We start from the raw sequence: 11,417 nt of genomic DNA, 5'->3' as shown, positions 1-11,417 counted from the left end.
GAAAACTCATTAATTTTTATTGGAATATTTCTAAAAAAACATTTTTTAATATTTTAAAAAGTTTTGATTAAAAAGTTTTTTATTTTTAGTAAATACATGTTTTTTCAGTTTTTTTTTCAACAAATTTAATAAAAAATTAATATGAGATAGGCCTATTTATACCTTCTTTAAAATGCCTCTATTCCATGTCATTTTAAATAAATATAAAGGTGCTTGTAATGAAAATAAATTTTTTTTAAAATAAAAATAATTTTTAAATTAAAAATAAAGTAATCAAGATTGCTAATTCTATTTAATTTTTAAAAAATTTCAAACAGTATAATTAAATTCAATTTTATAGTTGTGATATTGTTGTGAAAAAACATGAAGCTACTATTAATGAAGAGATAAATTATAAAGAACACAAGATTGGTTTGAAAATGTACTTGTATTCACACAAGTGAGTATTTTTTTATTGTTTATTTATCAAAATAAAGTTACAAGATATGTATTTATAGTAGATTCTAAACTATTCAAAAAACCTAGCCACCCGAAGAATCCTCACTATCAAAAAAGTATCAATAAATTTTTTTTGAAACTATTTTATCGTACCATGAGGATATTATTGTCTATAAATCACAAATTACAATAAGTATTTTATTTCAAATATAAAAATCATAATAAATTATTAACTGAATTCAATTCAATAATTTAATATTTTATTTCAAATATAAAAATTATAATAAATTATCAATTCAATATATAATTTGATTTTGTATAAATTTTGAGTTCATACAAGTTGCTTGAGTTTTGAGTTAAGATTAAACAAAAAATTATTTTGTATAAATTTTGAGTTCAAACACTATCTACGAGTCCCTCTCTCTGCTAAGTGGGATAAAAAAAATGAGGAAAAAATATTAAGTTAACACAAAAATATTAAAAAAGAATGTTGAATGATAAAAATAAAAAAAATTATCTTTTAAGCTTATAATGCAAGTAATTTGATCAAAAGCAACTAAAATGAAAAAACCTTGAAGGTCAATTTTTAACAAATTAAATATTGAAGAATAAAATTAATAAAACAAAACTTAACATATAAAAGAATTAAAAAAATAGCAATTATAAACAAAAAAAAAGACTTGAGTTTACTCGAGTCAACCTGTCAAACCCGTGGGTTAGGTTATGAGATCAGGATAACTTGACAGAAAATAAAATAAAGAAAAATCATGATGTTAAGCTAATGCAAAAGTGTTTTTCTTTTAAATAAAAAAAACAATGTCGAATAAAAAAAATAAAAAATATGCAAAAGAAATCCCTACCTTTTAAACCCGTGACTCGAGTAATTTGACCAAAAGCAACTAAAATGAAAAAACATTGAAGATCAATCATTAGCAAATCAAATTGAAGGATGAAACTGATAAAATAAAACCTAACATATAAAAGGATTAAAAAATAATAATTATAAACATAAAAAAAGAGATTTGAGCCTACTCGGGTTAACTTGTCAAACATGTAGATCAAGTTATGAAATCAGAATAACTCGGCAAAAATAAAAATTAAAAAAATCATGAAACCTAATTTTTTAAAAATAAAAAATGATGTCAACACTTGATAACTTGTAAAACTCATGCCCAAAGTCATTTGATTTGAAGCACTAAATATAGGAAAAATCACGAAAGTCATTTCTCAATAAATAAAATATTGAATGATTAAAATAAAAATAAAACAATTCAATAACACAAAAGGACTCCAGATAAATCCATAAAAAAATAGAAACTCGTGTTAACTCATAAAACTCATGACTTGGATCATTTAATTAGAAGTATCAAACCTGGAAAAACCATGAATCTCAAACTTTAAAAAAATCAAATGTCAACAGATGAAATTAAAAAAAAAATTCGATCACAAAAAAATATAAAATATCAATTCAAAGAATGAGAATCAAATTTGAAAGAAAAAAACAAATGAGAGGGTGAATAATTTTGAATTGAAGAGCTAAATTGAAAATAAAAATCAATTTTATAAAAGAATTAAAAGAAGAAACCACTCAAAAAATAAGGATCAAATTTTGAAAAAAAAAATGAACTGAATATTTTAATTAAATGATGGAATTGAAAACAATTAAAAGTTTATAAAAAAAGAAAGGAGAAGAATGAGAGGAAAAAAAGAATTAGAACCAAACCTAAAAAAGCAAAAAACAAAAAATCTAGATTGAATAATCAAATTGAAAAATAAAACAAAAACTTACAATAGGATCAAAAACAAAAATAACAAATCAAAAGAATAATGATTGGTATTTAAATATGTCCAACTAAGAGGACTATCTGAAATTTTTATCGTTAGACATTAATTTCGATAGAGGAGAGAGAAAAGAGAGAAAAAAATAAAAAACAGCTCTGACAACAATCCGTCTAGAAAAACCAAACACACACTGCTGTTAGATGAAGAAGACACTATAAGAAATCTAATGACTCGATGAAATATAATTCGCACACATCGTTTAAGCTCATCCCTTCCACATGCTTCCACGTCACTAACACACAATTGATAGATTTTCAAAATTAATAATTTTTAATTAATACAAAATATTAAGATACCTCTCTACTAATTTTTTTATAACACAAAAGCCCAGCATGAAAAAAAAAAAAAACCCCAAAGCAAGCCTTATTTTTTTTTTCTATTTAAAGGGTAAGTTAGTAATTAAACTATACAAAACAATTAAAATCTCACCAAAAAAAAAAACCCTACAACCAATTATATGATTCTTGCTTTTAAGGAAAGTGAAAGTATTTCACTATTCTAAAAAACATGAGAAGACTTTTGCACCGCCAATGAAAACGTTAATGAAAAGTGGATCACGTGGAAAAATTCCTTTTACCCCTTACCTTAGCCTTGTAAGTTGATTCGGTGAAGGACAAAACCGTCAAATCACTATTATAATTCACAGTATTTTGTACCCATAACTATGGTATTTCTCCCCATCCTTTAAAAAAAAAAAAAAAAAACAAAGTTATTCGATTTGAAATTTTAAAAATTTAATTATTACATCTGTAGTCAATATACTCTTGCTGTATTGTGGCATCCTTTAAAAAAAAAAAAAAAAACAAAGTTATTCGATTTGAAATTTTAAAAATTTAATTATTACATCTGTAGTCAATATACTCTTGCTGTATTGTGGATTATGGACATGTGCTTTGGTATCATGAGATTTGTTAACTAGAAATGGAAAGATAATGTTTGTGTCTAATACAATGAATTAAAAAAATATATTAACTGATAAATTAAGAAAAATCATGAATGCTAATTAGACTAAAATGGGAATTTAATTTTCCTAATAAAAAGTTTGTTCTTGTATACAATGCAAATACAGCATATTTATCATAAACCTAATAGGAAAAAAAATAAAGATAAACTATAATAATCTCTTATAATTATGATATTTCAAAAATCATCCAAAAGATTTATCTCTATTTAAAAAATAATTAAACTAAATAATTTAAAAAGTAAGAGAAAGGATACTAAATTACTAACTAAAAAATAAATTTAAAAAACTAATAATAATAATAAATAAAAAAGCTAGGTGCTGCATGGTCATGCTTAAAAAATATTATTCTTTATTTTTTATACTTTAAATATTTATCACTCTACACAACTTATTTATACTATTTTTTTTATTCTTATCTTTATTCTTTTATAATTTCTTTTCTTTATATTTTTTTTGAAAAACTATTATACAAAAACTAAAAAAATAAGCAGTTACAACAATATTCCATTCTTCTACTACATTAAAAATTAACTTAAAATCTTATATATATTTTTTACCACATATAATCTTTAATATATTTTATTAACAATCCATCCTCTCTTGCCAATTATACATAACAAGCAACTCCTACTTGATAATTGAAATCAAACACTCCTAAATATTGTGGTTATTCTACAGTTCTTGGAAATCGGCCTGGAAAGTGAAAACTATACAACCGTTGTAAACCAAACAAGTGAAATAAAGCCAAGAAATAAAAGAATGAGATTTCATGTTATAGAGTTGTGTTTCATGGGAAAATATATAATATATTGAAATGAAGAGAGCCGAAACTTAATCATTGAGCATTGTAGACATAAAACCCCATCAAGCCATAACAGTACCAGAATCATAAACTCAAGTAACTTGATAGCTGACAGGGCTTGGAATATTAATGTGCTGAATTAGATGAAGGTAAAACTCCATCCTTGCAGTGTCAAACTGGCCACAATCTTCCCATTTTACTTTAGAAAGTGAAAAAAAATCCTTCTCTTCTCAATGAGAGTTGAATTGCCATAGCTGCTTCTTGCGAATGTGTAGCATCATATCAGCACAGATGATTGTAGTTCAAAACAAAACTTCAAACGGATGCATGCAGCTCTGGAAAATCTCAAATCAGCCATGGTGGTGGCAACCAAGTAGCTTCCACAACTGCTGCATATGTTTGGAATCTGCTCTATGGATATATCACTCTCTCTGGTAAGAAATTCGCTCCACAGTAAAACACCAGCTTTATAAACCAAGTCAAATAAATCAGCTCCAGCACAAGCTGGTGCGGACATGGCTAATTGCACAAGATCAAGAGCATCAAGTGCACACTTTCATGTAATTCTTTATTAAGATCAGTACAAGAAAAAATGTTAGTTACAATTTCAAAATCAAAATACCTAAACAATAATTTATACAAGAAATGAGACAAATTATCCAAGAAATAATTTATACACAGACAGATTCAAATCAAATACAGTATGATGACAGCTCTAGTGCTAGAAGGGTCACTGTGAAGTCACTGGAACGTGAGAAATCACTCATCGAATCCGAAAAATATTAGTGCAATAACTTGAAAGTGGTACAAAAACCTAACTATTTTGAATAAAGACAATACATTGCAGCTGCGCTTGATAGGAAAATTTCGCTTCATTTCTCTACCTTAAGAGCTTCAACGACACATAAATCGACTTACAATTTCATCATTGGATTCCAGATCCAATAACAACTGAAATGTAGACGAATCTGCAGAGAATCCTCTACCAACCATTTCTTCAATTAGTCGTACTGCATTTGATGGGTCACCGTTCCGAAGAAATCCTTGGATCATAACGTTATAAGTGCAACTATTCGGCAAGCAGCCATGAGCTGCCATTTCTCTAAACAACTCACATGCTTCATTTGATAGTCCTCCTTTCAAAAATCCACTGATCATGACAGTATATGTAACCACAGTAGGTTGTATTCCTTTAACAAAAAGATCGGAGAACAGTTCCCTTGCAGCTTCAAGCTTGCCAAAATTGCACATCCCTTGAATAAGGATATTATAAATGCAAATATGCGGTTCTATCTTTCTCTCCTGCATTGCCTTGAGCAGTTTGAATGCCTCATCCAAATGTCCATGTTTGCATAAGCCATCTAGCAAAATCGAATAAGTCATCGAATCTGGAAGCAGGCCATGAGAACACATCTCCTTAAAAAGCTTCTGTGCAATCTGAGGTCTCCCTGCTTGGCAAAAACCTTGCATAAGAGTACTGTAAGTGACAGTATCGGGAGTCAAATCTCTGTCATACATTTCAGAAAGGAGTGTTTTCGCCTCATTCAGCCTTCTACTCTTACAGTGCCCATTGATTAGTATGTTGTAAACTCGAACACTAGGTGCAAAACCCTTGCCAACCATGATGTCGAACAATTTTTGGGCCTCATCCATTTGGCTTTGTAAACAGTATCCGTCCATCAAAGCACTGTAAGTGCAAGCATCTGGTTCTGCACCGTTTTCAGTCATCATTTCAAAGAGACGCCGAGCTTCTAAAATCATCCCTTCTTTGCAGAGTCCATCAACCAAAATAGTGAATGTCACCGTATTTGGCATAACATTCCTTCCAATCATTTGTTTGAACAAGCTTGCTGCTTCATTCAACCGACCCAAATTGCAAAAACCGTGCAGAATTGAGCTGTAGGTAACAACATTTGGTGGAATGCCCTGACCCGCCATTTCAGAAAAGAAGTCCATGGCTTCGACCCGTCTATCTTTACAAAGGCTATCTATAACTGTATTATATGCCACCACATCTGGCTTACAACCTTTTTCTTCCATCTTCTTGAGCAACTGAAGTGCATTGGTCGTGTGGCCGATTTTGCATAAACCTTGATTATAGTAGTATAAGTAATCAAACTAGGTGCAAAACCCATCTTTCCCATCTCATCAAATAATTTTACAGCATCTATGATTTTGGCCTTAGAGCAAAGGCCGTTAAGTAGGGTGCCGAAAGTGACATGAGTAGGTTGAAGACCAAGTTTGAACATTTTACCCAGAACAGAGAAAGCAAAGTGAACATGATCACGGTTGGAGTGGCAGAGGCAGTTAATCAAAATGGTAAGAGTATAAACATTAGGTCTGATATTTGACAAATCCATTTGTTTGCAGAGGGAAATTACAGTAGAGTAATGTTTCTTTTTCACAAGGGACCCTAATAACTTGTTAAACACCAAAACGGGTGGCAATGGACGAATTCTAAGCAACTGATTGAAAGAAGCAACGGCATCGGCAACACTATGAAGATTGTTATAGTTACTACAAAACCCACCATTTGTTATGGAGGAAGGGCTAATATTGGTGGTAGAAGCTGTAGAAGTAGTGAAGTGCTGGTGAATGAAGAATAAGAAAGAAGGGAATTTAGGAAAAGTACCCGTTTCCATTTGTCGTTGTTGAAGAAGCTGAAAAGCACAAGAAGCAGAAGCTGCGAATGTGCTTTTCCGCATCATCATGTTCGAATGCGAAAGCGAAAGCGAAAGCATAAGAAAAAGCTGCTGTCTCCTAGTGTTCTTGTAAAGAGTGTGTTTGGTATTGCGGTAGCTGTTGTGGTTGTGGTTTAAAAAAAGTTGTTTTATAAAAAGTACTTTTAGTTGAGGTTGGTTTGAAAAAATAGGTGTTTGGTTAAAACTGTGTTTGAAATTGAGGTTGAAGAAAAAGTAGTTTAATGTGTTTGGTTAAGAATGCTTTTGAAATTGAGATTATAAAATAATTTAAAAATATATATTAATATCAATGGTTTTAAATTTAAATATTGTAGAATTAATTACTCCTATTACATCATGAAATAAAAAATAATTTATAAAAAATACTTTTTATTATTCCATTAAACTATTTATAATGTCATTACATACAAAATTCATCCGATAAGAACTACAATTTTCATAATTTTTTGAGCGTAGATAAAATATTATCAGGTTAATTCACTTTATACTAGTGTTTTTTTAAAAAAAATGTTAAAAAAATTAATACACTGAAAAAAAAAAAAGAATTTCACGTGAACAGTGCAATTCTTGCACTGTTCACATGCTCCACTGTTCAGTGAACAGCGGAGGCATGATACACTGTTCAGTGAACAGTGTATCATGCTACACTGTTCACTGAACAGTGTACCAACCTCTGAATTGAGAGCCGCGCAAGAAAGCAGCATTTTTCTGCTTTCCATCTGCTTGCGTTTCGCACGCAATTTATGGTGGGACCATGCACAGTAAATCGCTTTTTTTTGTTAACCAAACGTTTGCTTCTTGTGTTTTTGACAAAACACAAACTCTAACGCGTAGCCAAACGTATTCAAAGAAGGTGAAAGCAAACCTAAGTAGCCTATCTCTCACTCTCACAACTCCAGACTTCCGTTCAGTCTTTCTCTCGTCTTTAGTAATGAATGGACAAACCAGAAGGAACCCAATGGACCTCTTTTAAATCCATGTAGATAAACTAAATACTATTTTTCTCACTGAATTTTTTTTTAATTTCATCATTACAGATTTATTATTTAAAATGGATAATTTGATGATAAATTAATGCATTATATAATAAAATAAAATAAAATTTTATTATTTAAAAATAATTAAGACTTTAGAGACCAAGTTTGGTATTGAAATAAATAAGCAGGTTTTCTTTAATTTTTTTTTTTTTAACATTCATAAGTCTAGCAAGTCTGGTTTTATTGCCTAGCTTTCTTTTTGTTTTGGACGAGGAGCTGGAGCTGGCCCATCTAGGCCCATGAGTCTAGACTCTTTGAGAGTTTTTTTTATATTAGAATTCTTTAAAATAAAATGATAATAATTTTATTTAGTGTATTATTTAATTAAATATTATTTTTTTCAATAAGATTATGACTTTTTTATATAAAATTAGAGAGCACTCTTTTTACACGGCCCCCCATGAAGTTTTTTTGTTAAAGTTTAATCAAAATTTATTATAATAAGATAGATAAAATTATATTTAAGATGCTATTTCATTGGGTATTGTTCGATTTGACATTTATTCTCAAATAAAATTCTAGGTTTTTCCTATAATGTTAATATTCTCTTATATTATAAGAGGCGAGAGAAGGCAAAAAAAAAAAAAAAAGAGGCTGTAATCACTGAGATATAATTACAAAACAAAACCTGCCATAAACCTCCATGGACATTATTAAATGCCACCTCCAGAAGTTCCTGAAGATTCAGCAACATCTTCCAATCTGATGACATGGTAGGTTGCCTTTAACCAAATGCATATTCCTAGTGAAGCTTGCATTAATTTCCAGCAAGAACAAGTCTGGAGATCAAACAAGTTCACATTTTAAGTCATTGAACAGAAAGATTATACATAGAGATACAAAAATAAGGTAAAAGTTTACAACTAGCAAGATTCATTTGCAATGCCATTTTATTATCACCAACATTCAGATATTGGCAACTGTATTCCCTTTGAAACTGCTACTCTCCATTTTTCCATTCTGATAGTCTTAAGCACTTGTAATAAATAAAATATTGTCAGTATATAAACAATTAATGGATCATCTATTCGTATTTGAGAAATCACTCATCAAAGCTGAAAATATGAGTGCAGTAACTTGAAAGGGGTACAAAAACCTAACTATTTTGAAGAAAGCCAATACATGGAAACTGCACTTGATAGGAAAATTTCACTTCATTTTTCTACCTTGAGAGTTTCCATGCAGAAATCGTCTGATGATTTCATCATAAGATTCCAGATCCAATAACATCTGAAATGTAGATGAATCTGCAGAGAGCCCTCTACCTGCCATCTCTTCGATTAGTTGTACTGCATTTGATGTGTCACCGTTTCGAAGAAATCCTTGGATTATAAGGTTGTGAGTGCAACTATTCAGCAAGCAGCCATCAACTGCCATCTTTCTAAACAACTCACATGCTTCATTTGATAGTCCTTCTTTCAAAAGTCCACTGATCATGACATTATATGTAACCACATCAGGTTGTATTCCTTTAACAAAAAGATTGGAGAACAGTTCCCTTGCAGCTTCAAGCTTGCCAAAATTGCACATCCCTCGAATAAGGATAGTATAAATGAAAATATCAGGTTCTATCCTTCTCTCCTGCATTGCCTTGAGCACTTTGAATGCCTCATCCAAAAGGCCATGTTTGCATAAGCCATCTAGCACAATCGAGTAAGTTATCAAATTCGGAAGCAGGCCATACGAACACATCTCCTTAAAAAGCTTCTGTGCATCCTGAGGTCTCCCTACATGGCAAAAACCTTTCATAAGAGTGTTATAAGTGACAGTATCAGGAGTCAATGCTTTATTAGACATTTCAGTAAGGAGTCGTTTTGCCTCATCAATCCCTCCACTCTTACAGTGCCCCTTGATCAATATGTTATAACTTCGAACACTAGGTGCGCAACCCTTGCGAACCATGATGTTGAGCAAATTTTGGGCCTCATTCATTTGGCTTCTTAAACAGTATCCATCCATCAAAGCATTGTAAGTGTAAACATTTGGTTCTACACCCTTTTCAGTCATCCTTTCAAAAACACACCGAGCTTCTGAAATCATCCCTTCTTTGCAGAGTCCATCAACCAAAATAGTGAATGTCACTGTATTTGGCATAACATTCCTTTCAACCATTTGATTGAACAAGCTTGTTGCTTCATTCAATCGACCCAAATTGCAAAAGCCGTGCAGAATCGAGCTGTAGGTAACAACATTTGGTGGAATGCCCCGATCAAACATTTCAAATAGGAATTCAGTGGCTTGGTTTACCCGTTTATCCTTGCAAAGGCTATCTATGATAGTATTATATGTCGCCACTGCTGGCTTACAACCTTTTTCTTCCATCTTCTTGATCAAATGAAGAGCCCTGGTCGTGTTGCCGGTTTTGCATAAACCATTAATTATAGTGCTATAAGTAATCACATCAGGTTCATACCCCATCTTTACCATCTCAACAAACATTTTTTCTGCATCAGTGATTTTGGCCTTGGATAAAAGGCCGTTAAATAGGGTATTGAAAGTGACATTAGTAGGTGGAAGACCAAGTTTGAACATTTTACCAAAAGCAGAGAAAGCAAAATGAAAATGATCTTGGTTGGAGTGGCAGAAGCAGTTAATCAAAATGGTAAGAGTATAAACGTCAGGTCTGATATTTGACAAATCCATTTGTTTGCAGAGAGAAATTACAGTAGAGTAATGTTTCTTTTTGACAAGGGACCCTAATAACCGGTTAAATTCCACAACGGGTGGCATTGGACGAATGCTAAGCAACTCATTGAAAGAAGCAACGGCATCGGCAACACTATGAAGAGTGCTATAATTATTACAAAACCCACCATTGTTTCTCGAGGAAGGACTAATTTTGGTGGCAGAAGCTGTAGAGGTAGTGATTTGCTGGTGAGTGAAGAATAAGAAAGAAGGGAATTTAGGAAAAACACCGATTTCCATTTGTCGTTGTTGAAGCTCAAAGAGAGAAGCAGAAGCTGTAAAGGTGAATTTCCACATCATTATTTGCAAAGCAGAAGCTTAGCCCAACAAAACCTGCTCCCGGTCTCACTCAAGAAAGTTAGCGGTGGTCACTGAGACTGAAACACGCAAGCCGAGGGGCTTCTCTTTTTAGGGTTTTCCAAATTGCGCTCATCATAAAACCCAATGCACCATTTCATTTTAGGATTACTTGCCTCGGCGCGGGGCAGTTTTTTTTAAAATGATATTTAGATGCCAGATTGAGATAAAAAAAAATAATATAAAAAATCAGTTATTATAAATTTGTAATTCTGATAATTAGAGTAAAGCTAATTTGGGATATTTTACTAAACTTGTATTTTAGATTATGAAATTTGAATAACATTATAAACAAAATAAAAAGGATTATGAAGATTTGTTTTAAAAATAATTCATGTTAACTTTTTAAATTTATAACCTAGTTTATTGGATCTAAGTTATTTAATTAGAAAAAAAAACCATGAAATTTAATTTTTAATCAATCAAATATGGAAAGTTGAAACTGAAAAAAGAATTTTTTAAAAAATAACAATTAAAAAAATAAAAATCAAAATTGAAAAAAATACTTTTTTATTTGACTGGAGCGCAAAATTAAAAAGAAAAATAAATTTAACAAAAAACCAAAAAAATATCAAGAGAATGAGAATGAA

The 11,417-nt window shown here is 31.0% G+C and overlaps 1 protein-coding gene and 1 pseudogene across 1 annotated transcript; both read right to left on the bottom strand.

Moving 5' to 3' along the window:
* Positions 1 to 4,593: 4,593 nt before the first annotated feature.
* Positions 4,594 to 6,823, bottom strand: LOC133669602 (putative pentatricopeptide repeat-containing protein At1g12700, mitochondrial; annotated as a pseudogene).
* Positions 6,824 to 8,657: 1,834 nt separating this feature from the next.
* Positions 8,658 to 10,935, bottom strand: LOC133668913 (putative pentatricopeptide repeat-containing protein At1g12700, mitochondrial). The gene has a single exon (XM_062088917.1). It carries the CDS (start codon positions 10,768 to 10,770, stop codon positions 8,935 to 8,937), a length of 1,836 nt encoding a protein of 611 aa, XP_061944901.1. The 5' UTR covers positions 10,771 to 10,935; the 3' UTR covers positions 8,658 to 8,934.
* Between the last annotated feature and the right edge of the window lie 482 nt (positions 10,936 to 11,417).

The sequence above is a fragment of the Populus nigra genome, chromosome 12, assembly GCF_951802175.1.
Source record: "Populus nigra chromosome 12, ddPopNigr1.1, whole genome shotgun sequence".
NCBI lineage: Eukaryota > Viridiplantae > Streptophyta > Magnoliopsida > Malpighiales > Salicaceae > Populus > Populus nigra.
The sequence above is the reverse complement of the archived record's forward strand: the minus strand, read 5'-3'. Positions and strand labels throughout refer to the sequence as shown.

What these genes read in the sequence shown, in the direction of transcription:
- LOC133668913 (XM_062088917.1), bottom strand. Translation starts at nt 10,770, where the DNA reads ATGATGTGGAAATTCACCTTTACAGCTTCTGCTTCTCTCTTTGAGCTT.